The 27,113-nt window shown below is 42.2% G+C and overlaps 1 protein-coding gene across 1 annotated transcript; it reads left to right on the plus strand.

The window, feature by feature from the left end:
• The first annotated feature begins 538 nt into the window (after nt 1-538).
• On the plus strand, nt 539-11,698 carry klf5a (Kruppel like factor 5a). Its single transcript, XM_088304876.1, has 4 exons — nt 539-1,191; nt 1,878-2,820; nt 5,944-6,003; nt 9,953-11,698. The coding sequence occupies exons 1-4, from the start codon at nt 1,030-1,032 to the stop codon at nt 10,129-10,131; spliced, it is 1,344 nt and encodes a 447-aa protein (XP_088161002.1). The 5' UTR covers nt 539-1,029; the 3' UTR covers nt 10,132-11,698.
• The last annotated feature ends 15,415 nt before the right edge of the window (nt 11,699-27,113 follow it).

Raw genomic sequence — 27,113 nt, forward strand, 5'->3', positions numbered from 1 at the left:
TAGATGGATAGATAGATGGTTTACACACTGGAAGTGAGTTTTTCATTGGATTGATTTTACGTGACAGTTTGGGACGTATGGCTTCCAGGGGTTTTTCATCCAAATATTTACTGTAATTATGACTTTTGCGTTAGCTGAGGTTATTGATGGCCCGTTGCAATTTCTGGACAAATTTTGATTTAAGTCCCCGCCATAGGACCTGTTGTAAATCGAGGCGCCCTTGTTGTGCCAGAAGCTTATTGCTTATTGCTCAACCTTGCTGCCAGCGGTTGAGCTGTACTGTGTTTGTCTACAGAATGTGTACCGAATGCCCCATTGCAATACATCGAAATACAATTGCATTTATACCAGTACTGAAATCATCAACTTTTTGCCTAACAGTGCATAAATAATACTTTGCGTAACAGAATAAGAATCCGTTGTCAGACAGAACAGGGAGGCATCATCGTAATACTTTTCATTCCAAATCAAGGCACATGATCGGAATTCCATTGCAAACCGTGTACATCTTTATTTTTTTTTATTTATTTGTTTTTTATTTATTTCCTATTTCCAATTGTTTCACTGGAAATTCCTAACTGAGCTGATCTAAAAATATTTATTTTCTAAGCTAACTCAAGCAAGAAAATCTCGACGTGTTTGCTCAACCTTGATTTCCCCTTGCGGCTGCTCGCTGCACGCGTCGTTCGAGTATTTCGATGACGAGTTCAGGGCGGTGGCCGCGCTTGAATGAGTGATGTGCAGCCTTTTAAAGGTCTGGTAGGCGGTGCGTGTGCTCTATTTACACCAGGCCTGCTCCGCCCTGCACGCCAAGCATAGAAAACTGATGGTGGGTCGTTGGAGGAGGCGAGACAAGTGCAAACGGGGATGTAAGCAAGATCGTCCGGCTGCGCTCCCTCCCCCGGCTCGACTGTAGCATCCTCCTCCTCTTCCTTCTCTTTTTCGGCGTACTAAAAACGGGGCTTGGTCCAAGTGTTTTTTTTTTTTTATTTGTTTGTTTTTGGGTTTTTTCACCCTTTTGGGAGCTCCATGGCTGCGACACTTGCAATGAGCGGAGGCGGCGGCGGGCACGAGGAGCCCATCTACCCGTTGCACAAGGCGTCCTTGCCCGCAGGATTCCACCTGGAGGACTTCGGCTTGGAGTTCAAGATGAGCGACTCGGACAGAGGAGGACACGGCGTCTACACGCAGGTATTTGACCGCCCCCCTCCTTAAATAAAAACAACAACTCACACTCGTGGTCCGATTGTGTTTGTGATTCAATGGGCGTGGCGGCTGTTTTTCCCAACCGGCCTGCCCTTCACCATTTCAACCCCGCATGCTTTCGCTTTTTTTTTTTGTTTGTTTTTATTTTGTTTTTTAAAGTACGAGGTGAAGCTTTTTCGGTAAACACGCCAGGCATCCCCGTGATTTTTCTTTTGCATGGTGCATGTGCAGCCAGTTGGCCAGCAGTTGGTTCGCAACAACTGACCCTGGTCTGAAAGGTCCCGCTAACTCTCACTGGCCTGCAGGAGAGGGAATTAAGGCGAGAACACCGCGGAACAGCCGCTACGGAAGCTTAGAAGTAGCACAAGCCCATCCCAGACTACGACTACTGCATGCACGGAAGCATGGGGTGTTCCCCTTCTACCTCTCTGCAGGCTAAATCCTGGATGGAGTTTGAAGCTAATGTGCAAAGTCATAGCATTAAAGAGTCGAGTGCAGGCAGGTTTCTTGAGTTCAGCCTGACAGGCAGAGTGGGAATGTGGCAGCCGCCTATTGATGACTACTTGATAAATGTCTGCATGGTGACGCGCCAATCAAATCAAGAATGGTTCTGTGACGCCTCATCAGAACCTGAATGGAATGCTTATTTTCTGTGTCCTTTCATCCTTCAGGCAAAGTGTGAGATGGACCGCTATCTCTCCCCAGAGCCACTTGCAGACACTCACAAGTCCCAAAGAGACGGCACCACAGGGTTGGATCACTTCTTCGGCGAGGCTCCGTACACCCTCAACATGAATTTCTTCCTCCCCGACGTGGCCTACCCGAGGTCAGGCCTGACCCAGCCGCCGCGGCCCTCTCAACCCCACGTGGACCCGGTTCAGATCAAGACCGAATCGGTGGAGCCGTGCTTCTCTCAGAACCTCCAGGTGCCGACGAGTAACTGCGGCGCCATGGAGACCAACATGGCGGGCTTGCCCGACTTCACCAGCGCGTTCAATCAGCCAGGCGGCGAGACCCTGCCGGAGGTGTTCATCAAACAGGAGATGTCGTCGCCATTCGAGCAACAGCTCCACCAGCACGACGGCGGCACCTCGCTCTTCCAGCTCCTGATCTCGGGCTTGGAGCATCACCATGGCGACGGCATGGAGGCTCACCATCATCCTAACCCTCAGCAGCAGCAACTTCCGCACTCCGCCACTGTGCACGCGCCCTTCCGTAGCACCCAACAAGAGCAGACTGCTAAGTCGTCCTTCTGCGGCGGACCGCCGTACTCACGCCCGCATGCCCACTTCTTCCAGCAGCAGCAGCAGCAGGCGCCCTACCTGCCGCCTTCTCCGCCCAGCTCCGAGCCGGGCAGCCCCGACAGGCAGAAAGAGCTCCTCCACACCATGTCGCCGCCACCCTCGTACGCGGCCACCATCGCCTCCAAGCTGGCAGGCGGCGCCCCTGGACTGGCACCTGACGCCCTGGCGCTGCCGCTCGCTTCGGGCGCTGCTCCCGCCGCGCCGCTGCCCCACGCCCCCGCCCCCACGCAGGCCCTGACCGCCGCCCGCTACAACCGCAGGAACAACCCAGACTTGGAGAAGCGACGGATCCACCACTGTGATTATCCAGGTGGGAACAAAATCACATGCTTATCGTCGGTGCTTGTTGAGCATTTATTTGATATTTGAGATCCATGTACTCGGAAAGGCAAAGCAGCTTGAGTTCTATTCCACATTTCCTACACAAAGCGACTCAATGTGCTTCACACAAGCAAAGACACAACACCTACCAAACATTTACAAGCAGCTCACGTCATTCAGATGCAAAGCAGACAAAGTTGCTCACCAAAATTACCAACAGAACGCACATTGACAACATTTAAACACATCAACCGGCACTAGTACTCCGTTTGTCACCACTCGTCGGACAATTGCACATTATAATGAGTCCAAACTGCACTGGTCAACAACCGTGCTTTTGACACTTCTCGTAACATCATAAATTTCTGCCAAAACCGCTGAACTTCTTTGCAGAGGGGTGTGGCTTGGGCTCATTTACATTTTGACATGGATCCAGAATTATATTCTTGTGTTTTTTTTTTAAAAGTCAATCATGCATGAGAATTACTGACAAATGTCGGCTTCCACATCACAGGTGAAGCGTCAGTGCTACTTTTAAGTGTTCCCAGATGTGTGCAGTGATCGGACTAACATGGTCCCACAAAGTTTATTTGCAGAAGGCGTTAGCATTTCTTGGCCGTATATTACTGGTTTATTACTTTTAACAGCTTTATCTGTGAGCATTTTCCTCACTTTCTGATCGGTCCCCAAAGCCCTGAATGCCGGATGTCTTAAAAAGATTATCGTGAGCGATTATCTTGTAGTGAGGGCTGATTATCTTGCGGGTAAGGTTATTGTTCGTTCAGTGGTGGGAGGTTGGGGGGGGGTGTTTTTGTATCAGTATGCACAATGAGAAAAATGTGAACATTTTCCCTCCCTCCTGATAAAAAAAATCAGCAGAGGCACCATTATGGGACGTCTCTGAAAGATTATCCTGAGCGCTTATCGTGTGGTGTGCGGTGTGTTAAGTGATTTTATTTCATTTTTTTCCATCCTCACCAATTCCGAAAATGGTCCGACCTCATCAATATAAATGTTAAACCAGTTCCATAGTTATGATCGCAAATCCTGCTTTGTTTGCAGTCACAACTGGCGGTGCTGAAGCGATTCCTCCAATTCGATGTGACTAACGCTTGAGTATTAGCGACACGATTCAGGAATGTCCAGGAGGTGAAGTTGCGCAATTTGGTGCTGATCCAAATGAGGATTGTTTGTTCTGTCACTGTGTTGTTTAAAAAACGATGAGTGATTACAACTTGTTACTAGAGTTCCTTTTGTTTTGTTTTCAAAACTCGATCTTCTTCTCTTTGTGTCCTATCACACGATTTATGACTGGAGCCCTCTCGGCAGTCCGTTCTCACAGATGCTTGCGGCTTTCAAGACATTACTGGTATGATGCTGGAATGAACCTGTGGGCGTGTTTGCGTTAATTAAGCAGGCCTGTTTTGGCTCAAACGGTTAACTAGCTGCGTTGGTTCACTGGAATCTTTTGATTCCCCCCCCCCCTCCTCCTCCTCCAACCCTCAAATCATCCGAGACTCTCACGGGAGCTCCACGATGTGCAGCTACTTGCAGGGCGATTGGCGTCAGCGTGTAAAAAAGGAGGCTTAAAAGCGGAGCTTCCCGTCAGCATGTTTGCGCACGTCTTCCAATTCAAATGATGCAGAGCCCTCTCACGCGTCAAGGAGAGACTCTCTCAATGCGAAGCTAACTCGGAGGGACATGTTTCAAAGTGCACCCAACGCCCCCGCCTGCCACCTTGCTGAAAAACCTCATTAGGAATGCAGACGTGAATGTTAATCGTCTCAATTGTGACGTCGTAATGAGCAAGTGTGGATCAACCTGTTTGGTCCTCTTGCGGCTTGTTGTGATCATAGGAATGACTTTTTTTTTTCAGACATTCGTCTGGTGTGAGAGATTAAGGTGTGCCATGGGAAATCTGACAAAATTGTTCAGCATTTACTACGAATGATGCATCTAAGCCCTCCTTGATATCCAACGTCCAGTACACTCTTTATCCTCACCAGTGAAAGAATTCAGCGCACTAAAGAACGGCCAAGGTGCACTAGTAGAATGACTGTGAGTCAACCCCACTTCCTCCTTGGATTACTAAAAAGTAGTTCCCACTCCTGGTGCCACTTTTAGCCTACTAGAATGCAATTAAACTTTACTATTCATCTATTGAGTACCAGTAGTAAGACTACTAGGTCCAAATAGTCGGAGGGTCCTTACTAGTGAGGGCAAAGAGTGTACTAGTGCATGAACTGTAAGCCGGATATCATTTTAAATGCTCAATCCAAAACTGTAAATTTCTTTACTTCCTTATTGGTATTGTTTAATTGCATGCCAGTTGGCCACAAAAGGCACAAAGAGTGGGAAAATGTTGCTAGGAAGACTCAGTCACTCTACTAAGGCACCCTAATCGTTCTACAATTTATTAGATTTTATTTTACCCGTGAGGCAGCTTTCATACACAAGGTAACACGACGTGCCACACATAGTTAAAAAAACAAACATTTAAAGACAAAATAATTTAAAAAAGGGAGAATTCAATGCAAAGTAAAGAAATAAAAAGTAATTCACAAAATGACATAAAGAACATTCAGTGCCGGAAAATGATTTGCGTAAAAGTTGATTTATCAAAATGTTCTAAAATACTTTCATAATAGGTATGGGTGGGGCGGCATTTTGATCAAGTTAGATCTAAAAGCATTGACGCTTCACTTCTGTTGGCCACTTGTTTCACTTGCGTGCAGCATAACAGCTAAATGCTGATGCACCATGTTTGCTTTGAACTCTGGGCTCCACCAACTGCTGACCTCAGAACCCGACTGGCTTTATTTTCCATGTGCATTTCAGAGATTTTAGAGATTTGAAGAATACATGGACCTTGGACAGAACGTTCAAGTCATACTGTCGCTATTCAAATAGCAGAATTTTCGTTTGAACAAAATGGACCCAGATTTCCCTCGTTTTCAAAGTGTGCGCTGACTCAATATTGTTTGGGTAGCACTGCTCGCCGTGCGTAGCGGTCGGTCCGAGTAAAATGCTTTTTGGTTCCGCTCGATTATCGGCTCTCTTTCCATGTTCCCTATTACACGTGCTTGATTTGCGTTGTTTTCTGTGCCGACAGGCTGCAAGAAGGTCTACACCAAGTCATCCCATCTGAAAGCCCACCTCAGGACCCACACGGGTAAGACTGCCCTCCGTCGCCTTTCTGATCATCAGAATAATCGCCCGGGAAGAAAAAGAACATGCGACTCATGTTGCGGCATCGGCGCCTGGCACCGTGTTACCAGGCAGAGTGTTGCGTTCCTGGCATGCGTTTGTGCATGTGTAAATGTAGCCTGCTGCACCATTCCGCATCGTCCGCCCAATATACTATTCCATCAAAACAGGTGGAAGTGACGGGATCGGGGTGGGGGGGCGACGATGACATTCGGAGAATGTGGTACAATGTCAGCTCGCTTGCCAAGAAATGCTCCGAAATGCATGCATCGATATCTCCTCGGTTAGGTTTGGAAAGTCGGGGCACAAACATGTTGATTAATTGGGCTGAATCTGAGCAACTTTTCCCCCTCACTTTCGATTCAAGTCATTAATATCTCCTGGGTGAGCGTTTTTGTTTGTTTTAAGTGACTTGCACACGTAGTGGACGTATTTAACGTTTTTTTTTCCCTATGTATTATTTGTGGAGGGCCTCTCTCACACCAACAACACTGGTCAACAGCAAATTCCAATCAGCGATAGCTGTTATTATTATTATTATTATTATTATTATTATTAAAACCTAATGATCAAGAGGAAAAATGAGATCAAGAATTAGTGCAAAAAAAAACATTGAAAAAGTTTACTTGTTTAAAAGAAAATTGTAAAAAAAAATCTGTTGACCAGTGTAATCGGTTAAATATTAAAAATTGGTATACGTTTACCCCGCTTAAAGATGCAAGTCCAGGATTTTTTTAAGACATAGAAATTAAAGGTATTATTCCTAATCTGATTGTGTGTACTTTAGAATTAGATAATTGTATCCATTTGAAATAAATTACGCGGGAAGGGAAAAAAATGATGTCATTATTTCATGTGAATTCTTGCGCTTTTTTTGGTAGCTTGAGTCAGACAGGACATCTCCTTCCATAGCATCGCTCCCGGCCAATGAAAATGCAAAAATCAACTACAAAAACATAATGTCAAAAATATGCATGATCTCCGGTTCCAAAAATGACGTTTCAATTTTCTCAATGACCAACTCAAGCATAATTACACGCTTGCTCTCAACAAAGTACTGGATGTTCACGATGGCACAATTTCATTCATTTGGCCTTGGAGGAGCTTCTTGTTGCTTCTTTCATTTCCACGCTTCCTCTCTTGTTGGTCCGTCGTGTCCTCCCAATTGTTAGTTTGGACGAGCAGAAGCAACAAGCAAGGCCTGGGAGGTGTTTTTTGGGGCGCCCCACCTTGGAGCAGCTAACTAAACAACGCTTCTGTTGATATCTGCGCATTCCACGTATTGCGCACACACACACACACACTCGCAGGGCAACAACACACACCTGAGTCAGGGTAGTAACACCACAACTAAGCATTGCTTGGACGCACAAAGAGACTCGCAACCAATTTCCTTCTTGTCTTTTCTTTGTAGCTTCCACTCAGTCTTGCCGTTTTTATCTTCTACCTTCAAAACCCTCCCAGGATGCCCCCCGGACCTCGCAACCACACCCCCCCCCCCCCGCTCCCTCGTCGCCTTTCTTATTCAGACGCTTGACTGCTCACACACACACGCACACACACATACATACACCTGTCACTAATCTGTATGAGATGATTCCTAATGCGTTTGGGTCCCCGTGGGAGTTCCCCTCTAATCTCCATCAACATCCATTATCCTGATTGTTTGTGTACGTGTGTGTGTGCATTTGAGAGTGTGTATAGCGAGAGATGAACTCCCTGCCCAGTTCATTGTTTTCATTCTACGTTTAAAAAAAAATAATTAAAAATCGTAATAATAAAACGTGTATGTAATTTTTTTTTTAGCAGAATCACAACGAGGCACAGCTAGCAGCTTGAGCTGGTAGGCGGCCAAATTGTGGGCCCTTTGCAAGTTAAGGAACACTATTTGACAACATGAAATTTGAGTCGCTATAAGGCAGTAGGGGCATGTGATTACTTCCATCCAATCAGTGAGGGGAATAATTAGGCGGCGGGGACTGTAAAAAGAAATATATCAAATATAATTCAACATAAAGGGTGGCACGGTGGCCTCACAGTGCAGAGGTCGCAGGTTCGATTCTGGCTGCGGCCTTCCTGTGTGGAGCTTGCATGTTCTCCCCGGGCCTGCGTGGGTTTTCTCCGGGTACTCTGGTTTCCTCCCACATTCCACAAACATGCATGACAGGTTGATTGGACACTCTAAATTGCTCCGAGGTATGAGTGTGCGCGCGGATGGTTGTTCGTCTCTGTGTGCTCTGTGATTGGCTGGCAACCAGTTCAGGGTGTCCCCCCCTACTGCCCCAAGATAGCTGGTTAGGCTCCAGCACCCCCCGCGACCCTCATGAGGAGAAGCGGTTCAGATAATGGATGGATAGAATTTTACATTAAAAAATAAAAGTCAGTAAAATGTCCAACAAAAATTTCAGTCAGTGCACAACGATTTGATAATGACACAATTTGGATGACTTTGATCTGGCTTTGAAATCATCGTGCGCTGGCTTGTAAAAATCGCACTGGCATTTGTGTTACTTCCAATGCCGACTTTTGTCGTCTGTAATGTTGGCGGACCAGCCTGGACACCTGCGGCGTTGTTAGCACAAGCATTAGTGCCAAGTTGTGTGTTATTTGTGGACTGAGTGAACACGTTTTTCTGCCTTACTGACATTATCAGACAATGTGTTAGCCTTTAAGCTTTTTTTTTTCTTCCTTTCAATTCAGACTGTGCCTTGGCTGGTACAAGTTTGTTGTTTTTTTTTCAGTAATTTAGAGTACACAAAGACCAATAATCGGCCTTAATGTCTCGAGTACACCACGCACTATAAGAGCCGCACGCACGCATGCCGATTCACCGCAGCCGACCCGTCTTTCCGGTTCCTTGCTAATCCGTGACTCACTACAACTCGGCGTTAGTGACTTTGTCGTCCCTGTGCATTCTTCACTGCTCACAGTGGTGGGAGGGAAACAATTCGGAACTTACTGTACTGCACTTCACTTTTTTCATTTTTCAGCTATCAGCACTTTCTTTTTTTTTTGTTGTTGTTTTTTTTTTTTTTTAATTTGACACCCCACAGTACGTTTGAAAACGGACATCTGCACGTCTTCGTTGGTCAAAATAGCTTTGTGACTTTCAACATCCATGGATGACGAAACACTAAAAGGCAAACAAAGAAACATAAAGTCGGGCGTACTTGAGATCAGGTTGCGATCTACGGATCAGCAACGACGTGGACGAATGTGAACCACGGCGATGATGCAATACATTTGGAGATTTGCCTCCAGGAACGATTCATGGCGAAATGTTTGGAATTTCTGTCATGTTCCATGAGATTTCCTGTGTGTTGAATCCAAATGTCACATTCGATTTTACTTTGAAAAACAATGATCACCATGTTTGCCAATTCTGTGACCTCTGAACTCAAAGAGAAGTCATGTTTGTGCATTTTCGACTCTGTCAATTTGAAATATTGGCCAGGTTGGGAATAAACTATTAGAAATTTAAACATTGTTTTTAAATCTGATTTATTCATTGATGGACAAAATAAATGACTATTAATTAATTAATTAATTATTAATTGATTATTAAAATAATCATTAGTTGCAGCCCTAATCTGTCCAATGTTTTCGTAATTGACCGCGTTCTCGATTTTCTTACTCACGAGAATTTACAGTCAGTACATTTCAGTCAATACTTTTTTTATTTTTACTTAAGTACTGGAGTTAAAATGAAAATACTGAAGATACAGTCTGCTATTATTTTGGTATACATTTTTTTTTATTATAATTTGGGGCAAAATATATCGTTCCAAAAATGGATTGTGACACGTCTCGCTTCAGCTCTTCATTGTAAAACTCTGAAATCAAAGCTACCACTGCATTCTTGAGCGTGTGAACCTTTCTGACGCTGCCTCTCGTTTGCCCACCCCCCCACGCAGGTGAGAAGCCTTACAGGTGCTCGTGGGACAGCTGCGACTGGCGCTTCGCCCGCTCGGACGAGCTGACGCGCCATTACCGCAAACACACGGGCGCCAAGCCTTTCCAGTGCGCCGTGTGCTCACGCTCCTTCTCGCGCTCGGACCACCTGGCCCTGCACATGAAGAGGCACCAGAACTAACGCGTGACCACGCCCAAAGCACTCGCTCATGCCATTTTTTTTTGTTGTTGTTTGTTTTGTTTTGTGGGAGAGGGGGGGGGTCCTTTTTTTTTTTTTTTTTGTCATCCCTCCGCTGACGGGGAGCAAAGATCGGTGGAGCGGGAACAACTGGAAGCTTCAGACTGGCCCAAATGTCTGGCGATCCTTTGCGAGTGAAACGATAGCACTTACCCACCCGGCGTGTGCTGTGCCGAAGTCGGCAGCACGGCGGCCAAGCGCTTCGCACGTTTTGCTCACACTCGTGAGGTCTGAGGTTTGAATCTCGGCTCCGTTCTACCTGTGCGGAGTTTGCATGTTCTCCGGGTACTCGGGGTTCCTCCCACATTCCAAAAACATGCACGCTCGGTGCATTGAAGACTCTAAATTGTCCACAGGTGCAAATGGGAGTGTGAGTGCATGTTTGTCTGGCCCGCAGAGTGAAATTTCAGGTTGAACCTAAAATGCCCGCCTTTTGCCCAAAGTCAAGCGCGAACCTAACTAACACATACGGTGTGTACAAAATGAATGGATGGATGAATGCGCAAAACTAATCAAGCCAAATCCTATTTTGTTACTTCCTAGAAGTGAAATGTCCAGATTTTGTTTTGTTTTTTTCATTTTCAACCAAATCTTTTGGTTTGCACTTAAAACAAATTGGTAACGCAGACAAAACGAGTGAGTTAAAAACTACACTGATGGACGACCGCTGCATCGGGAGATGAAAGGAAGGAAAACAAGGGTGGACACACAGAAGGATTTTTTTTTTTTAATTCAGCAAGAGGGAGGCTGCTAAAGAGCAGCAATTAGCTGATCAATTATTCATTTTGTCTTTTAGCGAAGCAGACACAAACACGAGCAGCTTGAAAAACACTCTCTCATCTCCTCTTTTATTTCATTTTTTTTTTTCCACTGCGCATCTTTTTTTTTTTTTTTAACCAAAGCCTGTCGTCATCGCCACCTTTCTTCAAAGTGCCTCGATATAGTCTGCTTGTGTTGAATCAATGGTAGCAGAGCTGTGTTGCACTGAGACTTCCAAACAATCACGGTGCTGTTGTTTTTTTTGTTAGTTTTTGTTTTTATTCTTGTCACAACAACAAAAGACATGATGAAACATTTCGTCAGCCGACATGCAAATCAGTCCAAAGTGTTGTGGATGGTGTGTTTTGTGTTGACCGACAAGCAGGTAGCATCCAGAGAATAGCACTGTAAATGTCAAAATCACGCTACATCTGATTATTTATTTGTGTACAAGTGGGGTTGCTATAATGTCGCCCGTCTTCTTTGGCCCCAGCAAAAAATGCCTTAATGTAAATATCAATTGATGCACTGTACATAACTTTTTTTTAAGCTTTTTTTTTTGTAAACAAAAGGGCAAAAAGGAGGAAGTCGCCCCGCATTGAAAATGTTTTCATGTCAATTTTTGTCACGCAAATAGATCTTTTTTTTTTTTTTTAGCCTTTTTCTCTCGTTCGTTTAACGTTCCAAAGACAAAAGTTGTTTTTTTTTTCTTCAACTGAGTGAAACCTAATAAAAAAAAAAAATCAACTGACACTTTTACACATGCTTGTAATGTTTTGTCTAATTTTTCTCCAAAGGTCCGCACATTCTTGTGTGGCGTAAATTACAGCAAATGCTCAATTACAGTCTCATTAATCATCCAAGCACCTGAGAGAGAAACGTCAGTTGAGATGTCTTGCACTTGATAAATAAATCGCATTTTCTGTTTTATGTCAGGGTGTTCCACACCATTGCATCTTGTTAGCTCGAGACACAAGGTTGATCCAGCGTTAATGTTGACATTTTTGGATGTTAACTTGACATAGTACTGTATATTAAATGGACAAAAGCAATTTGACGTAAAATTTTTAAAAAAATAAAATACAGTCAGGAATGCATTTTTTTTTATACTTCACTAAATGCAAAAGCATGGTTGAAAAATTAGACTTTTATTTCGAGATGGCTTTACATCAATTCACAAGAAAGTCTCAAAGGGCTTCACATGCCCACAGTTGACAAATATTAACAACCTCCCCTCATCTTGACCCCCAGTGAGGCAAGGAAAAACTTAAAAAAAAAAATATTTGGGGAAAAATGAGAAACCTTGAGAGGGGACCACAGATGGGGGAATCTTCCTTCCAGTATGATCAGGCTGCAATATGAATTTTACCATGCGCTGTCATTTATAGCTTTAAAGCAAACTAAGCTAAACCCTAAATTCAGAAATGGTAATAAATATATTACTACATTACTTATTGCTATTATTATGAAAACCTAATGTGTTAGAGGAAAAATATCATCTTGAAAGGTTTATGTGCATATATGATTAAAAAATTGTAACAATTTGTTGAGCAGTGTTATGCACAAACATATCCCTACAAATGGGCCACACACTTCAACGGCAACCACAGCAGAAATAAAAGAATATAGAAAAAAAATTGATCTTTTTTTTTTTTTTTTTTTATGAAACGGGATCAAATGGCTCCCGAGTTGCTGACCACGCTGTAATATGTCCCTCCTCTCTTGCCGTACATGATTGTGCCAGGCCTAAAGTTCATAAACTGCCAATCGTCACCTAAATGCAAGGGGACATCTCGACTTATGCGCATATCCACCTTGGAAAATATTCCAACGATCGCCCCAATATTAAAGATTAAACGAGGAAAACGCTTCATCCATAAAATACAAAATATCTGGATGATCGTTGTGATATTTTCAGAGGTCGATGTCGGCATAAGTACAAATGTCAACATATATTTTAGTGACGAGTGATTGCAGTTTTCTGACATGTGAAACGACGCAAGCTTTATATATTTTTATGTTGATTTTTATGTACAAGAAGCTTGATGGATGGGCTATGGGCCAGACCGTGGTGGGCGCGTCGGTTTTGCGTATTCACAATCTGCTCGAGTGTGAGGTGCCTAAACTTGTCCAACTTCCAACGCGTTGGCCTTTCTCTCCCTCATAATTGACAAGATAAGCCGGGATTGACCCCCAAGTCTTTATCGTCGCCTCAAAAACCGCCCTAATCTCGAATAGTGCAGCCATCTACAAGAATCTGTCAGTCATTGTAGTGGTCAAACGAGCTGGGTGAGCGACACCCTTTTCCACGGCAAGACAAAAACACCTTAATGAATATTTGCATGGGTGACAGTAAATGCTTGGATTCTAGTTGACAAATTTAAACGTCCTTGGCAGTGAGTGCGTTTAAACACAGGTAATGCTGTTTTTTATTTTGAGTTTTTTGGGGGGTGGTGATATGGATTAATGTCGTTTTAAAATCTTCAATTCAGGAGTCAAAAGTGGAAAGGGAGGATGAATGGTGTCGCTGGGGACTGTCGGCGAACCTGCAGCAGCACCCTGGCGGCTCTGCAAACAATAAGCCTTTTATATCACAGCATGAGACAATGGACAAGAAAATAAAAGTCCAACAGCACTCTGGGAACAGCGCGGGGGGAATCCCGCTGCATCTCAACGTACGTGCGCACACACGCACACACACACGCACACACACACACTTGCACAGAGAGCGCATATGTTCTTGGTTTAAGTCCTAGATGTGACTCAGGGCCGGCTGCTGTAATGTACCTCAGATGTCCAAAAAAAAAATGAGAGAAAAAGAGATGGAGCGAGGAACAATCTAAACAAAAGGATCTCAGGGGGGAACCAATCAACCTCTTCCGTCTTTTTCCTCCTCCGCTCTTCTGATTTCATTTTTCTCCTCCTCCTCACTCGCTCTGTCTTTGTCTTTCATGCCCCCTTCATCCTCCTCCTCCTCCTGCGGTTTTGGACTCTGGGTCAGAGTGGACGCTTTTCCCACATCCTCTCACCTTCTCCATCACCTGCAAGTGTGGAGGAGACTCGCAGGTGGATGGCAAATATACACACATATTTAAGCAGATTAAAATATTGGGGTTGGGGTGTGTGAAAAAAAGACTGGTAAAAAGAGAATTACTGATTCATTTCATGGACTTAATTTAAAAAAGTAAGTTGGTGTTTTGCGCAATATGCATAATTGCATATTATATTAATGCTAATCAACACCTGTTGAGGAATGTTTTGGAGGGAGTTTAAAAAAAAGAACAGCATTTTTTTTACAATACTGTACTACTGCTATTTGTATTATTAACAACATGTAACAATATATTTTTTGTTTGTGTTTTATGGGAGGCTGGAACGGATTTATGGCATTTACATTCATTTTACTGTTGTATTATAAGCGTGGTGGGACAATTAAACGTATAAGTCAAGGCACCGCTGTTTGAACGCAAGGAATAAACGTCCAAAGTCATTCAAAATCTAAAATAAATTACAGCTGCAGGTATATTCCAGTTCATATACAATAAAAACAATATTTCTACAATTTTCACCATTGTTTTTGATAAAGTCGTGTATCTCTCTGTTATACACTAACACACACGTATATGCACACACGCACAAACACAAACACACGCACGCAAAGTAGTGATGAGTGAGTGGGAGCTACCGGTTCATGTTTGTGCATGGAGCAAATTAACGTCACACATCTGGAAGACGGCTCCCGCCTGCTCCGCCCGCCGCTGTGCTGCGTTGGTGTGATTCCCAGTTTGCTTGTGTGTGTGGAGGTAGGTGTAATATTTCCAGTGCTCCTCTCTTGGAACAGACCACCCACCCAGAAGACCAATAGAAGGACCACGGGGAGGCCGGATAGAAACACGCACACACACGCGCGCGCACGCACGCACACACACGCGCGCGCGCACGCACACACACACGCACACACACTCACAAACACTCCCATCCAAGTCAACTCTGCCCGATATTCTTAGAATAGAACATATTGTTATCAGAGTTTTGAAATGATCCCACATCGTAAAAGTAAAGAGTTCAACGCAAGACGTCTTTTCGGGTGACTTGACAACACCTTAAGGAACCAAATGCTGTGTTTTTATTTTTAGTAAGAACAATAGCATGTTATAAGATTGTACTTTATAAAAACGTAGAGAAGTTAGGTACTTAAACAGAATGTAAACCATTTCCAGGAAATGCTGCAGTACAAGCAATTGTGTTACTCCTTTTATTGTGTCCATCTCGGCCACCAGGAGGCAGTATAATATTGTGAAGCATTGCAGACACAAACGAAGAAGAAAAGACGTCATCTTCTACTACTACCGTAAGTGTCTGAGTACATTTCTGTCATATGAGGCGATTTTTCGTACGGGAGATGGAAAAATGTTGGCAGTTATTTTTAGATTATCTGTCTACGTGTTGTGCTTAAAGGATATTTAAAAACCGCAACCATCGATGCTAACCGTTAGCGTGTCAATGGCTTTTCCCATGATGCTAGTAGGCCATTCTTAAGGCAATATTGTGTTTGCTTATTTCGAATGCATTTTCTTTTTTTTACGTTTTAGACTAAACCTCAACTTGTAGTGGCACTAAACTGCCTCTCGCTTTTTATTGAATTTTTTTCATTTGCTAAAATGACTTAAATAGAGTTTACTCCCACATTTGCATTATAACAGTATGTTAGCATCAAGCTAGCAGACTTCCCTTAACCAGAATTGTATGATTTAAGTGAACATTTTTGTGTTAAAAATGAAATATTTAATTCTCATTTGTTTAAGGTGTCAAATTTACAGTAAACTTAAACAAGGAGTGACAATATTTGCATGAACATTGTACCATTGAGAGTCTTCTATTTTTGTTTCCACAGCAAAATAATGACAATAGACATTAAGGAATACTTAAAAATGTGTGTTTTAATAAGTTTAAATGTGTGTTTTTGAATGTATGGTAGAAGTTTTTGCTATTGCGGATGGGCCTGGTAATGCTTTTTTACCGTCGCCAAAGGATGGTCAATGGTTCGTCTATCTTTGGCCATAAGGTAATTGAACGTACCGTATGTGAAATTCCCTCACCTTAACTGTCTTGGCAATTTGAATAAGTCATATGCTGCTCCATTGCATTAAAGCTCACAATAAACTAGGATACATTTTGTCTCACGCTAAATCACACCATGACATTTTTCATCAACCAGACAAACAAGACTTTTAAATGTGTCCCGAGAATAATTACTTCCTAACAACTTGGGAAAGTTCAACAGAAACTAATTAACATCTGAACAATACAATAAGTCACGGCAGTAATTACATAAGTACAAAATGTAACAAAGAGGTAGAACAAAACAATCAAAAGTAAAGGTGGTGCATTAAACGGACTAATCAAACACTGCAGCCAATCAGAAAGAAGCAGTCAGTAAAAACAGCCAGACAAGGAAAAGACCGTTTTAAATACGATCAAAAGGTCAGTGTTTTGTGGTCACAAATAACAATAGGAAAAAAAACAACAAAAAAAAACTGGGGGTTTCTTTTTAATTAGTTTCCAATGTTATAAAACGAATACAGTAAGCCCAGCCCTCCGAATGTTTGTCATAGCATTGTGTTCATTTGACTACATTCTGTTAAGCTACTACATTAAACACACCTCCATTGTCGCTTCCAGGTGCACGGTGCTATTGTTGCTATGAATATCTTTGTGTATTTTAACCCTATTTTTGTTCTGCCTCTCTTTATTTTGGGTGAAATCTCCCTGTAGAGCAATTGATGGCGGCTTGCTGCTTTGTGTGACTCATTGTCAATTTGAAAGCAGAAGAATGAAATCAGTAAGCGTTTCAACTCAGCCTTGTTTTTGCTGAGGATGATTGAATGTCAATCCCCTTCAATCCTGCTTTTTATGCCTACATAAAGTGACGGCAGTAAATTCATGCTATAATCTATGAGCATGATTATAAATGTGTATTATGAGATGATGAGTTTGTTCGTTTGAAAAAAAAAACGTGACCACTGAAAACATAGAAGATTCGGCATACCATTTATAGTAGGACACATGTATGTTCAAAAGGGTTTAAAAAATCTGACTTGTCTGTGAGTTATATAGTCACTACAAAGCATTTATTCAACTGTTTTATAATCTGCCATGTCTGTCGGCTTTATATTCAATACAGAGAATTTAATTCTATTGTTGGAAAAATCTGACTTGCCTGTGAGTTTTATAATCAATGCATTATTTTAATGTTTGAAATTTTGACTTTCCGTCAGTTTTATAGAGCAGGAATTCAAATTTGTCAAACTCGTTCGGCCTCCAGTTTGTCAATGAAACGGCGGAGCGAACGTGGCTCGACTCTTTGTTCTTCATCGGCTGATGGGGCAGTTATGCATGAGCCCTGCGAACTCTGCTTAGCAAGAAATGGCCGTTCACAAACCACTACCCTGTCTTTGTTTTCTGGATAGTCTTTGAATTGAATAATTTGTGAACTTTCATGAGGAATCGCCTTGAACATTCCGCCTTTTTTTTTTTTTTTTTTCTCGGTTTTGCTTTATTGCGAGTGAGTCCAGTTAAATGTAAGTGCGCGTTAAGTTGGACTGAAGTGAACCGCTCAGAAGTGTCGCCTGTCAACATTGTTGGGTGGGTTCTCACCTAACAGTTCAAAAGGACAAACCCATTAAGGCTCATTAAGAATGGCACACACATTGCAATGACTTCCATGGCCACACAAATGCAAGACACTTTTCACCCGCGCGACTTCTTATCAGGACTTGTGAAAAGAAAAAAGAGACGATGTTATCGTATTATTCGTACATCTCAAAAGAGTCACACTGTACAAACACTCCAATGCTGGCTGTTGACTTCCACACGTTGGCGTGGGCCACCGCCCTCAGCAAGCAGTCGTGAATAAATATGTTTTTATGGTTTTTAAGATCGGAAAAAAGATAACGCTAATGCCCTCGTAATTCATTCGGCTCACGCGTATCAGGTCACATTTTTGCTCTCATTATAATGAAACACAAGCCATTGTGTTGGAAACCAAGTTCCTTGTCAAACATGGGCATATTTTTCCAGAAATCTCAATTGAATTCCAAATTTTTGAAATCCCAGTGGAGTGGTAGGTACTTTTGCGGTACTGTATTCGTTTCCCGAAAATCTCGGGTTGAGGCCAATTTATCCATAAAACCGTCGTTTAAGAATATTTTTTTCCAGAAAATCTCGGTTGAAATTTTGGCCGACTGGTTAGCACGTCCGCTTCACAGTTCAGAGGTGCAGGGTACGATTCTGGCTGCGGCCTTCTTGCGTGGAGTTTGCATGTTCTCCTTTATGGGTTTTCTCAGAGTAATCCGGTTTCCTCCCACATTCCAAAAACATGCATTGTAGGTTGATTGGACGCTCTAAATTGTCCCTAGGTATGAGTGTGAGTGCGGATGGTTGTTTGTCTATGTGTGCCCTGCGATTGGCTGGCAACCAGTTCAGAGTGCCCCCCCCCCGCCCCTGCCCAAAGACAGCTGGAATAAGCGCCAGCACGCCCGCGATCCTTGTGAGGAAAAGCATCTCAGAAAATGGATGGATGGACTTTTGAGGCCAATTTCCCCAGCAAATCTTGCTTTCGTCTAAAACAATTTTGGCTGAACTCCAGATAGGTTGACTTTTGAGGCATGTCTCCAGAAAATGTTGGTTAACCTCCAAATTGGTTGACTTGAGGGCATTCAAGTGTGGCGCTCGCACCGAAGCTGTTTGTCATTGTAATCGCTGCGTTTAAGGAATCAATTAGTTGAATGTGACAGCTCTCCCAGGAGCAAGTTTAGCTCTTACAATAACAAAGGAACAATCATGTCATTGTTGTGTTTCTTTCCTTCTTACTTGTTGCTTTCTTTGGAAGACAAACGAGATTCCGGACTTTAGGGTCCCTGCGAGACGTAGCAGTGTCGAAACCATCCGATGTCCATAATTTGATTCAGCGCAGTCATCGTGTTCCAGCCGGCCTTTTTTTTTTTTTCCATTTTTCATATTATTGTTATCAGGGATTATTTGCAATCGTTCACCACTGAGACATGGCTGGGAAAAACAGGAGGCGTTTTGGGGGAGAATCGCGAGGCCTGCAAATGACCAGCGCTTGCTGTATTTCATCAGCAGGAATGTCAGGGGCGCTTATCAAAGAAAGCACTTGGAGTTCAACCTGCGTCTCAGTTCTTTTTACGATCAACCTGAAGCTCATCTGGTTGACAGCCAGATGCAAAGACGCCCAAGTCGTGTCGGTTCTCTCCACTCCCTGCGAGTGCGGGTCAAAACATGCAATTGATGCGGATTAGACGTTTAATTGTGTGTAGGTGTGAGCGAAGGCGTGTGTGTGTGTGCGTGTGTACGTACGCAGGCCTCTGAAAAGTCAAATATTTGTGGTGTTTCAAGCTTGCCCAAGCGGTCGCATGGAGGGCATGCAGCCAAGCCAAACGGCAGCACACCACAAAGCCCGCGGCCTCCCATTTCATGTAAACTGCTGCAGGAGGAAATCAAGTGAAATCAAGCCTGAAATGTTGATTCTTGAAAACTCCAAATTGGCCCTTAGCTTCAAAGTGAGTGTGAACAGATGTTTGTCTAAGTGTGCCCAGTGATCAACTGACTGGCAACCAGTCCAGGGTTTGCCACTTTCCGGATTGGTGCCAACTCACCTGACTTTTTTTTCCCCACGGGTTTGTATGTTTGCAGTCCTACTATTGTGCAGATTTTTTTTTTTTTGAAGGGGTGGGGCATTATAACAGTATTTTGTTATACCTCTTATTGCTTTTGGGTGTAATTCTACTGTAAACCAGTAGATGGCACCACACTATTTAGATTTCCACTGTCAATTTTGAAGGAGAATGAATACAGGAAGTACCTCAGATTAATGAATGTCACTCCTGCTTTTCACACCCATAGAAAGCGATTTGATAATGTCCCGATTTTTTTTTATGTATACATATATTTTGCACTATAAAACTCACTTTTTTTCCTTAGTTTGGTTGGTCTTGCGACTTTACTCAGGTGTGACTTGAGTACAGGAAGAAAAAGCAACTTTAGCTTGCTGAAGCAGGTGGCGGTAATGTTTCAAAAGTATTTGCAAACCTCCAAAGGAAGATAGAAGAAGAAATAGTCGTCATGGCAACTAACATGTTTAGCATGCGGCTTCCTTTCGCCACAACAAGGATTTACAGCCCCAAAAGCCGCAATGTCTGTGCCAAGCTTCTTCCTTTTGGCCACAATGACTCGCAGGATTCGAGTTTAGGTGAAGCTTTTTAAACTAAAACGTTTCCGTAGTAAATAGCAGAAGTTTCGTCCAACTGGTTTGCTGCCATTAATACAGGTTGGAGGGGGGGCTGACGTTTCAATTCATTCTGACGCCCTAAAACCACTCTGAGTTCATTTTCATTTTTGAACGCAGCCGATGTTTTGTTTCCCTGTATTGTCTGACGCACTTAACTCCGGCACTCCTTTTCTAGGGGCACTCTAAATAACCTAACAGCACATTTGAACAACAAATTGTTGGAGTGACGCAGTGTGCACTTGTAGGGTTTTTCCGAAGGCACCCTCGATTAGGGAGTGTGGATTTGGGGGGGCGAGTCCAAGCTCTATTGTTCTTGGTCTTGGTTTTTGTAAAATAAATTTCCCCCCAAAATGTGACTTCAAGTCTGAAAAATAAAGTACATCTCTGGGCGTGATTCTTGAGATAAATTAAATGTGTTCATTTGGGGATAAACGGGATTTGTTGACTTGTAAACAAAGACGGCGATCAGTGCGCTTTTACCCTGTGCAATAATTTTTTGTGTTCTCCAGCTGTTCTTCCTCCTCTCAAAATAAAAATATGTGTTCGTATTATTTTAAAAGTGTTTAAAGGCGAAACAATTAGGGAGTATTTAAATAAGGTATTCTTATATCACGGCCTCTACTTCCGTAAGCAGGGAGCCAAAAAGTAAACCGTACCGCGCCAGACTTTGGTTAGGAAAGCAGAACAATTTTCCACCTGCTCTCGTGTGATTGAATGAATTTCTGCCCGCGGAGGCTTTGACAGGAAGGCTTGAATGTGCTGACGATTCTCCGCTGATCCGAGGAGGCATCGAGAAAATGATGATGGCGCGGCATGCACGCACACGCACACACCCAGACATGCGCGCTCTTGTCCGGCTGGCGGAGGAGCGTGTAATTGCCTTCCTGCTCGTCCTCATCTGTCTTCTTCGCACATATCATGTGCATCACATGCAAGCCGACGTGTGCGTCAAACTTGTTCCCGTTGTGCGTCTCAAGGTTCATGCACTAGTATGCTCTTTGTCGTCACTCGCATGACAATTCAGCCAATTGGTAAAGCACTAGATGTTGAATAGAATTTTAGGAGCGTCACTAGTTGTACACATTTGTCAATTAGTACATAGCTTTGCCTCAGTAGTATTGTTTGTTGTCCTACTAGTGAGGACAAATGTGAAATTCCATATCCTTAATATCAGGTTTAGGGTCCAGTACTAGTACGAGCTCAAACCTTACTTGTGACGCAATTCCGTGCACAACTTTGCATTACGAGTAACAATTTTTCTACTACTACCCTCTGGTACTGTATGACATTCCTACATTAGTCGGGAAACGACATGTTACTACTCAGGCAGAGTAGTTGACTAGTTGTGACCCACTATCACTACTAGTCACGCGATGATTGTTAACTAACGCTACAACTAGTGTCAGTATGAAATTCTACAAGTTACTAATACTAGTAGCATGCAGTTGTGAACCCCATGCACAATTTTGCCTCACTAGTAACATGTTATTATCTTACTTGCATGCCAAATATGTCTTACTAGTATGCTGAAATGTCGTACAGTAGTGGAAGGTAGTGCGAGCGGAAAAAAAACATTACAAGTAAGAAACCATTCTATTAGTGCCTTGAAATGTTGTGCTAGTTTAAGTTGCATGTACTACTATGCTCGTTGTCCTCTGTTACTAGTAAGACAAAACCGGGCAGTCGTTCACAAATGCATGCTGGTAGTTCTACTAGCGAAGTTGTAAAATTCTTCTAGTTAACATCTAGCGCGTCACTACTAGTAGCATGGAGTCACTTGTTCAATTCAGCCCTGGATTGGTTTACGAGTATTGTCTTTATCCTCACTTGTATGGGGAAATTCTACCGGGTAATATCTAGTGCTTCACTAGCTGTACTAGTAGGCATAGATGTCAACTAGGACTGCACAGTATATCGAAAAAAATATCGATATCATGATAATGAGCTCTGCAATATGCATGGGACAAATACTTGCAATCGTTTTCTTACGGGATTGTGTGCTTTTATCAGAATTTGAGCAGTTAGACTCTGACTTAAATTCGCATCGCCACCCAATAATTGGACATTATAATAATTATATATAATTAAAATAATTAATTAGCTCAGAACACATTGAGTTTGCTTGTTTTTGTTTTACCTCTTTTATTACATAACAAAAATGTAATTTCTTCAAGTGCATGTTCAATATCGCAATAATATATCGCAGTAGGCAACATCCATTCAACACCAAAACGGCCACAGTTGTCCTGCCAAACATGTCCCACCAATGTGTAGAAATGTCTTACTAATGAGGACCATGAGCATACTGGTACATGGAGCTTGATATTAAATAAATGCTCATGTGTGTTTGTGTGCGTGTGTGTGCTGTATGAAAATATTCAGCCCCCTCAAAAGCCGCCTCTTCCTTCCGATGACATAAAACATTATTTGATTATCTGACGATGTCATGCCTGAATCCTCCTGATGCCTGATCCCTTCACACCTACACACTTGCTCCACATATGGCGTTGCACACACACACACACACACACACACACACACACACACACACGCCCACCCCCACACACATATCCCTCCCCACCCTTTCACTTCCACCATCTCTCTTCTTCTTTGGCAGCTGTATGCAATTGGAAGTATGGTGCTCATTCCACCCCCGAGTCCCTCTAACATCATCATGCTAATAGGCTAATGGCTACGCTTCTGACCCCGCTCCTCTTGTGGGGATGCGACCTGAGTGGGAGACAAGATGCTCCATCTGCAGGCAACACGCATGCACACACACAAACCACTTCCTCCCCACACATTGCTGTTCTTATTTCAACTTAGACCGCCACCAAATTGTTCAATCAAGTGTTGTTTGGTTTTGGCTTTTTCTTGTTTTTTTCTTTTTATTGGGGGTCCGGTATTCCAATTGTTTTCATTGGACCAGTGAGCAGTGTGTTCACTGTATTTATCTCAAAGTCAAGTGGAACAGTCACCAGCTCACTTGTTTTAGTCAATCAAGACATCATTAAAACTGCTGAGCCAAAAACAACTCAATTTTGGTTGGGAAAAAAAAAAGGACCAGCCCTCCATTTAGGTCCATTTGACACCACTTTGGGTTGCCAACCCAAGAATTTGGGTCGAACTGACCCAAGAAGCAGACTGGTCCAACTTTTGATTAGTATTGGGTTATTTTTGACCCAGCAGTTTTAAGATATAGGTGAGAATGTCAGTTTGAATGGTTCTTATTAGTGACTGGCAACTATAAATCGTTGTAAAAGTATACTGGGATGGATTCCAGCTCACGCTCTTCTATCACGTTAATGTAGACAAGCACTATAGAAAAAGATTAATCTTATTTTTCAACTTCACTCCAAACCTAAAATACACACCCACACATGCACACAGACACACGCACAAACAATAGCACCTGGCTTAAAACGTGGAGTCCAACGAGCGTCAAGGAGTCTAACGAGCATCCTTTTCTGTCTCAAAGGTCCAAACGAGCCTTATCTCGGAAGTTTAAAAAAAAAAAAATCTTATCATAAGTCATATTTCATGTCAAAAGGGGTGTCCGACATTATAAAAACAATCGTGCGGTGGCCACGTGCGTCCGTGTCGCAAGAGGGAGGGTAAACACGAAGACGTCGATTGCGGTTAATGATTTAACACCATCAACAATTGGCTGCTTTCTTGGACAAAAAAGACAAACAAAATCTGACTTAATATTTACCATTCAGGGTCTTACAACCATCGTCGAAAAAACAACTAAAGAAAAGCTAATGTTTTTACTCCGCTGTTTTTGTATTTTGAATGTTTTCTACCAATGCGATTAAATAATTCATGTCATTTCAATGAGTGTCAATTTATTTTTTTCCCCACAGGAATGCTTTGAAATTGTCCTTTCTCCCAAGCCCCAAACGTAAACCTGTAAACATTAAGAAAATGGACGTATTTGGAACTGTTACTCGCGTCCTATTTTTTAAAAAATATATTTACATGCCTTTTTTGTGTTGCCTAGAAAAAAACTGACGTAAGCGGTTCAATTTCTTTACGTAACTTTTTTCAAATGACGCAATTGTGGTACGCACACACCCTCTAGTGGTACCCAAAAATATCACTGATCAAACACCGGTCAGTTATATTCAACCGTTTTTTATAAGGGTAAAAAAAAATAATAATAATTAATTATTCAGGTACAATTTTCTCTCCTATAACTCAGCAAAGAATGTTCAAGCTGTGCACAGTGTTACGTGGCTTAGGAATCTCTGCCTAGCTTTTGATCAAAAACTACAATAATGGGGTTTTTTTTGCGGAAGATAAAGAATATGTACTTTTGTGTACTGTTATATTGTATGTCTATATGTGTTGGTGCATCCTTTGTTCAAATATTTGTTTGCTTCAAGTGTTATAATAACGCCACATAGATGCTATTCATTAGCCCATCTAAGCCGTTTTGTATTATTTGTTAGCATAAAGCTCACAAATATGATTGAAACCCAGCTATGTAACTAATATTCTTATAAATATGTATTATGATGGCTGAATAAGATTGCTATGCATTTGAGTGAAAATAACTTTTCAAAAACTTTCCCATTATGCATCATGAGGTCGAGCTAAAAAGAAAATCCCAAGAATTGGACATTACGCTGCGTATATTTCTGTAATACAGAGTTGCACATATAAGACGACCTTTATGTCTAAAAACATTCTGTCACACTTATCCCTTTTCCTTTGTGGCACGGACCTTCAAATATAACTTTAAAAAAGTACACGCGTGTTTTAATAGAAAAAGGAAATGAATGCACTTGTAGACAATTGAGAAGGATACAACTGAAGGGTTTGCTCATAGATTTACTTTTGCATCCCACTCAGAAAATGACTGTCCTGTTACATAACTTGCAATGTGTCATTTTAATCACCGTAATACATTTCACAATAGTAATCCTCGTTGTATTCTTTCTCTATACCCTGTTTCTAAGGCTTTCAGATTTGTTTTTTCTTATGATGAACAGTTTATAAAGTGGCCCTGCTGCCCCCCCCCCAAACATTGCGATATGGCAAACGTGGCGTCAGCAGGCTAACCTTGTGCTAACCTCGCAAACTTGTACGTCGCATTGGGTGGAGAGTCCCAGACATGGTGGAGACGACGGTTGTAAAGTTGGGAAAGTCTCATGAAAACACCGTTGCGCTTTTCATTCAGCTCGATGACTAATCTTTTATGGTATCGTTTGAAAAAGAACAAAAAGGAAAGAAAAAAAAAAAAAGAAACGCCCAATTTGTTTTGCCGCCAGCCATTCTAGGTGATTTGGCAGGATTCATCTCTTAAGGAGGAAACCTGTTATGACTAATGTCTTCCCCATTGCTTTTTAATAAACACTATGTGAACAAAAGTATTGGGACACTCGCACAGCGTTGGTTCGTAAAATATTGACGCCAAAACAAAATCGGGATTCACTTTAACATGATGCACAATTTAACCATTTCTCATCTAGCCATTCACATCAACAGCAAATTTTGAATCTTCACTGGGCCGAACATTCTTGCTTTTGTGGGTGTGCAAACTCCACACGGGAAGGTCTGAGGCCTTTGGGTCACCGGGCTGCCTTCACTGGATCATATTTGGGAGGCATTCATATTGCACATGCAAAGCAAAACCATATTGCACTCAGCTCCGTTTTCATCTTTTAACGAAGCTACAATATCAAGTTGAATGATTTACACAAAGGTCACACATTGGTCCAACTGCGGTCTTCAAACCTTTTGTACCTGTACAGACAACGCTTCAAGTAATATTTTAGCATTAACGCAAGTTGACCACTGTGAGATAAGTTAAATCAAAGGACTCATTTGAAGGCATGTGACGTGCTGAACGACTTTAACAATTTCTCCGTGATACAATTGTCAATAGAAGTTCTGCTTCTAACTAGGAGGAGGGTCTCTTCACATTTAGATGAAAACCATATCACAAAGCGATCAACATTTAATTGTTTTTTATTTGTTCTTGGTGACTTAATGTCTCTTTAGCCATTTTGTACTGTGTTGAAGCCAAACTCTGCAAGCGTAGCTAATAATGCGGATGGTGATGTACTGCCATCTGCTGGTCATGTTGTGCATTACATTTGTTCTCATTTGTAAAATGTACACCCCTCAAGTACATTAGAATTAGGCGGAAAACGTAATTTTGTTACGTCTAACTACTAATTGAACTTGAACTTATTGAATTTTCAATTCTAAAATTGAAACTGGTATATTTTACAGATTCACTACACGCGCGAAAGTATTTGTTAGCATTTGGATGATTATTGATTACAGCTAAAATTCACCATCTCAAACCCGTCTACGATGATCATGACATTTTTAACCCTGCCGCTAATATCAAACATCCGCCAGTAACCGAGACCCTCGCAAAAACGTTAATAATCGCCCATGGATGCCTCACGATGCAGCAAATGCTCTACTTTTGTCTAAATAAAGCTACTTCAACATGATTCATTCATTGGCACCAAGATGGCCTGAGCACAAACCAGTGTATAAGTGAAAAAATACAAATCTTTAATTACAAAAATTTGCCAATGCCGAAGCGTGGATATTCTCGTTCGCTGATTAGGTTAGCATTAAGCTAGTGGACTTTTGTTACTCACTTGTATGATTTGATTGAATATTTTGTTGTTTATTTTTAAGTACGCTATACTTTTTTAAAATTCTCTTTTGCCGTATGCTTTGTTGGTATGTGTTGCTGTTCTGTGTTATAAAGTAGCAGTTATTTGAAGGTTTTTAATTACCATAACGTCGATGCTAATTTCTGTTAGCTGACTTTCGTTGAAATGAAATTACATCATTTAGTTGTATATTTAGGTGTTTATACAATGTT

The sequence above is a fragment of the Idiotropiscis lumnitzeri genome, chromosome 9, assembly GCF_059441095.1.
Source record: "Idiotropiscis lumnitzeri isolate Australia: NSW breed Sydney's pygmy pipehorse chromosome 9, RoL_Ilum_1.0, whole genome shotgun sequence".
Taxonomy (NCBI): domain Eukaryota; kingdom Metazoa; phylum Chordata; class Actinopteri; order Syngnathiformes; family Syngnathidae; genus Idiotropiscis; species Idiotropiscis lumnitzeri.

What these genes read in the sequence shown, in the direction of transcription:
- klf5a (XM_088304876.1), top strand. Translation starts at nt 1,030, where the DNA reads ATGGCTGCGACACTTGCAATGAGCGGAGGCGGCGGCGGGCACGAGGAG. An exon ending in GACACGGCGTCTACACGCAG is followed by an intron (nt 1,192 to 1,877) that starts GTATTTGACCGC and finishes TTCATCCTTCAG; the next exon opens with GCAAAGTGTGAGATGGACCG. An exon ending in CCACCACTGTGATTATCCAG is followed by an intron (nt 2,821 to 5,943) that starts GTGGGAACAAAA and finishes CTGTGCCGACAG; the next exon opens with GCTGCAAGAAGGTCTACACC.